This window comes from Gekko japonicus, unplaced genomic scaffold (genome assembly GCF_001447785.1).
Source record: "Gekko japonicus isolate JY-2015 unplaced genomic scaffold, Gekko_japonicus_V1.1 scaffold112, whole genome shotgun sequence".
NCBI lineage: Eukaryota > Metazoa > Chordata > Lepidosauria > Squamata > Gekkonidae > Gekko > Gekko japonicus.
The window spans coordinates 1,791,254-1,794,713 of record NW_015166422.1 but is presented as its reverse complement, the minus strand read 5'-3'; the positions used below and the strand labels follow the sequence as shown (position 1 = coordinate 1,794,713).

Below are 3,460 nucleotides of genomic sequence, written 5' to 3'. Positions count from 1 at the left end.
GGGGCAACTCTGCTCGCGGTCGCGGCTGGAGATGCGCCCCCCAGCCTGTAGGCAACCCTACTCCACACACACCCCACCCCCGCCGCCGCCGCCCCGCCGAGAATCCAAGAGCCCCCTTTTCCACGCCGGGGCTTCCACCCCCGAGCGCGTGTTGCCGCAAAGAAAACGCCCCGGGCCGAGAGAGCCGAGAGGCCGCCGGCGCCCGGACTGGCAGGGAGGGAGGCAGGCGGCGGGGCTCTCCCCCGGACGGGGACGGGGTCCGCCGGTCCCTGCTGCAAGCGCCGGTCTCGGAGCCAGGTGGCGCCGGCGACGCAGCGGACAGGGCCGCGTGTGGTGTCAATCGCCCGGCGAGGCGCTCCGGCCGGCCGGCCGCCTCCCCTCGCCCCGCCAAGGGCACCTTCCCTCGGCGCTCGCCAAAGGCTCCCCCGCCGCCGCCGCCGCCGCCGCCTCACCGATGCTCTTCATGTACTCGTCGAAATTGTTGCTCTCCATCAGGTGCCAGACGCCGGCGAAGGCTTCGGCCATGGCTGGGCGCGGGAATGTCTGCGGGTCGGTCGGGGCGGGCAGGGCCAGGCGAGCGCGCTCTCCCTCTCTCTCTCGGTCTCCCTCGGTCTCCCCGGCGAGCGCTTTCCCCGCACCCCCGCGCGGGTCTGGTCTGGTCTGGTCTGGGCAGGCAGCGCCGCAGCGGCCCCCTTTTAAGTCGCTGGCTCCGGATCACATGGGCGGCGGGAGGCGGCGGCGGCGGCGGGGCTAGTCCCCCCTCCTTCCCGGCCAGGCCAGGCGCTCTGCCAACCGGCGGCAGCAGGTGAAACTCGCGGGGGCAGCGGCGGCCCCAGCGGGGAGAGACCCGAGGCTCCGCCGGCCCGGCCCCCTTTTGCCGGCGCCTACGCCGAGAAGCCCGCCAGCGCCTCTGCCGAGCACACCCGCCGCCCTCCCCGCAAGCCGAGACAGGCGAGGTGGAGGCAGGGAGAGAGAGAGAGAGAGCATCGGGGCAGGACTGGTTATTCCCATTGCTCCGAAGGGGAAGCTGAGGCGGGCGGGCGGGGGCTCAGTGCCGAGGCGGGATTCGAACTGGGGACCTCCCAGATCGCAGCTGTCCCAGAGCGTTCGCCGGGTTGCTCCATTCTAGCCGCGCCTGTCCCCCCCGGGGGCAAAGGGAGATGCAGGTGGCAGGATGATACCGCGTTTCCCACACTGCCGAAGCAAAAAACAAAAAAGGAGACGCAGCACAGGCACCTGCGGAACAACCACGCCACCGCCGAGGGGACCCAGAAGCCAGCGGGCCTTTTCCCGAAGCATCGAAGCTCCCCTGCCTCCTGCCATCCCTCCCTCCCTCCCTCCCTCCCTCCCAGGCGGCAGGCGCTTCCCACGAGCAGGAGAACGGGTTGGGAACGGAGCCGCAGAGCTGCCGGCGCCCGTGGGATCCTGTGTGGACCCTGGCGAGCAGTTCCTTCCGGCACCACACCAGGCGGTTCGCACTCCGTGGGGGAGGCCCTGCATTTCCTCCCCCTGAGCTGAATTAAAGTCCTTTAATCTGCCTTGCCAGGGAAGCCATGGGGCGGCTGCTGGTGGAGTGTCCACCTGCTCCACTAGGGTTGCCGACCTCCAGGTGGGGCCTGGAGATCTCCCGGAATTACCATTGATCCCCAGGTGACAGAGATCAGCTCCCCTGGAGAAAGTGACAGCTTTGGAGGGTAGACTCCGTGCCATTATAGCCTGCTGAGGTCCCTCCCCTGCCCTCCCCAGGCCCCACCCCTCAAATCTCCAGGAATTCCCTAACCTGGAATTGGCAACCCCAGTGCTTCACCCCCAGCCAAGGGGGGTTCTGGTTTTACTGAAAGGTCAGGGTAGCTCAATGGCACCCGCTCCCCCAGTCCAGTTTAAAGGGCTCTGGGAATGTCCTGACAGGAGCCAGGCTGCAGCAGAGCCCAGCTGTGAAAGGGCAAAAGAGTGGCTTCGGGCTGTACAGGGGCACTGAAGCTGTGTCACATGTGTGCTTGTATGCACGCGCAATGCAGAATAGGGGAGTGAGCACAGGGCCGGTTGCAGCAGCAAATGCAGGGATACTTTTTTCTTTTTGCTGTCAAGGTTTTGCTGACTTATGGGGGTGATCCCACAGGGTTTTCAAAGTCAGAGTTTGCCATTCCCTGCCTCTGTGTAGCAACCCTCGAGTTCCTTGGTAGTCTCCCATCCTAGTACTAACCAGAACCAACCCTGCTTAGCTTCTGAGATCTGACAAGATCAGGCTAGCCTGGGCCATCCAGGGAATGGCTGCATGCAACGGCCGTTCTCACCCTGCTTGCTGTTCCTGCAGTACTTTCTGCTTGCTGTTCCTGCAGTACTGTGGGGGACCATTTTCACACCCCTCCATCAAAGCAGTCTTCGAATGTTCCTTTGCATTAAAAAATCCCTGCAAACAGAAAAGTAACATGCAAGGGAGAGAAGGTCCACTTCCCCTCTTCCTTGATCGTGCTAGTTTTCTAACGGCAGGGAGCTTTCCACGTAGGCAAACGTGCCGCAAGGTGATTGTCCACCTGCAGTCTGAAAGAGCATAGCCCATCCCACCAGCTTAGCACTGGACCCCCCACATTCTCCTGCAGGTGTGAACCCAGCCTGAGAGGTGTTCCTCAGCCCCATCCAGGCTGGAATCCAAGCTGACTTAGCACTCAGTCCCCGGAGCCCTGCCCTGCCCTGCCCAGGATGGCCCAGGCTAGCCTGATAATACATCATCCGATCGTGGAAGTCAAGCAGGGGTGGCAGCCGTTAGTAAAACTGATATGAGGTCTTGCCTAATTTTGAGTATATGGGAGTCTGCCCAATAGTCTAATAGTATAAGGTCAGGTTGCAAAGGGATTAAATAACCTGTAATATCTTTGATAGATAAGACTATTTTGGACCAAAATTGTTGTACAAAAACACACGACCACCAACAGTGCAGTTGGAAGTCCCCAAATAGGCTATTGCTGTCCTCATGGCCTTTGAAAATATGGGATTATTATGCCATGGATAAAATATCCGAGGTAACTGTTAATACAAATCTCACATGTAAGAAATCTAACCTTTATCTGAAATGGTTCCCTTTTCTTGAATATATGTTTAATTCTGAGTTCTCTAAATTCAGTGTTCCTAAAAAGTATTATGACGTTTTTCACCACATGTAATCTATTTCGAAATCCGTATAAACTTATGTAGTTACCTTGTTGAGTTCCATTGTTGTTGACAGCCATAAAAGTTTGTGTTTTGTTTAAGTTGAAATAAAATAAAAATTTTAAATAAATAAAAAAGCAGGGGTGGCCACTGTTAGTATTTGGATGGGAGCTCACCAAGGAAATCCAGGATCTCTATGCGGAGGCAGGCAGGCAGTGGCCAAACCACCTCTGTCCATCTCTGGTCCTGATAACCCTGCGGAGGTTGCCATAAATCGGCTGTGACTTGATAGCACTTTCCACACTCACCCCCC

General features: G+C 59.0%; 1 protein-coding gene across 1 annotated transcript in view; it reads right to left on the bottom strand.

Annotated features, from left to right (window-relative positions):
* FABP3 (fatty acid binding protein 3, muscle and heart) overlaps nt 1–887 on the bottom strand; it is a 14,405-nt gene extending 13,518 nt beyond the window's left edge. The window contains exon 1 of the mRNA XM_015411694.1: nt 453–887. Coding sequence (XP_015267180.1) covers nt 453–525 — 73 coding nt within the window. The 5' untranslated portion in view covers nt 526–887. The remainder of the gene's footprint in view (nt 1–452) is intronic.
* Between the last annotated feature and the right edge of the window lie 2,573 nt (nt 888–3,460).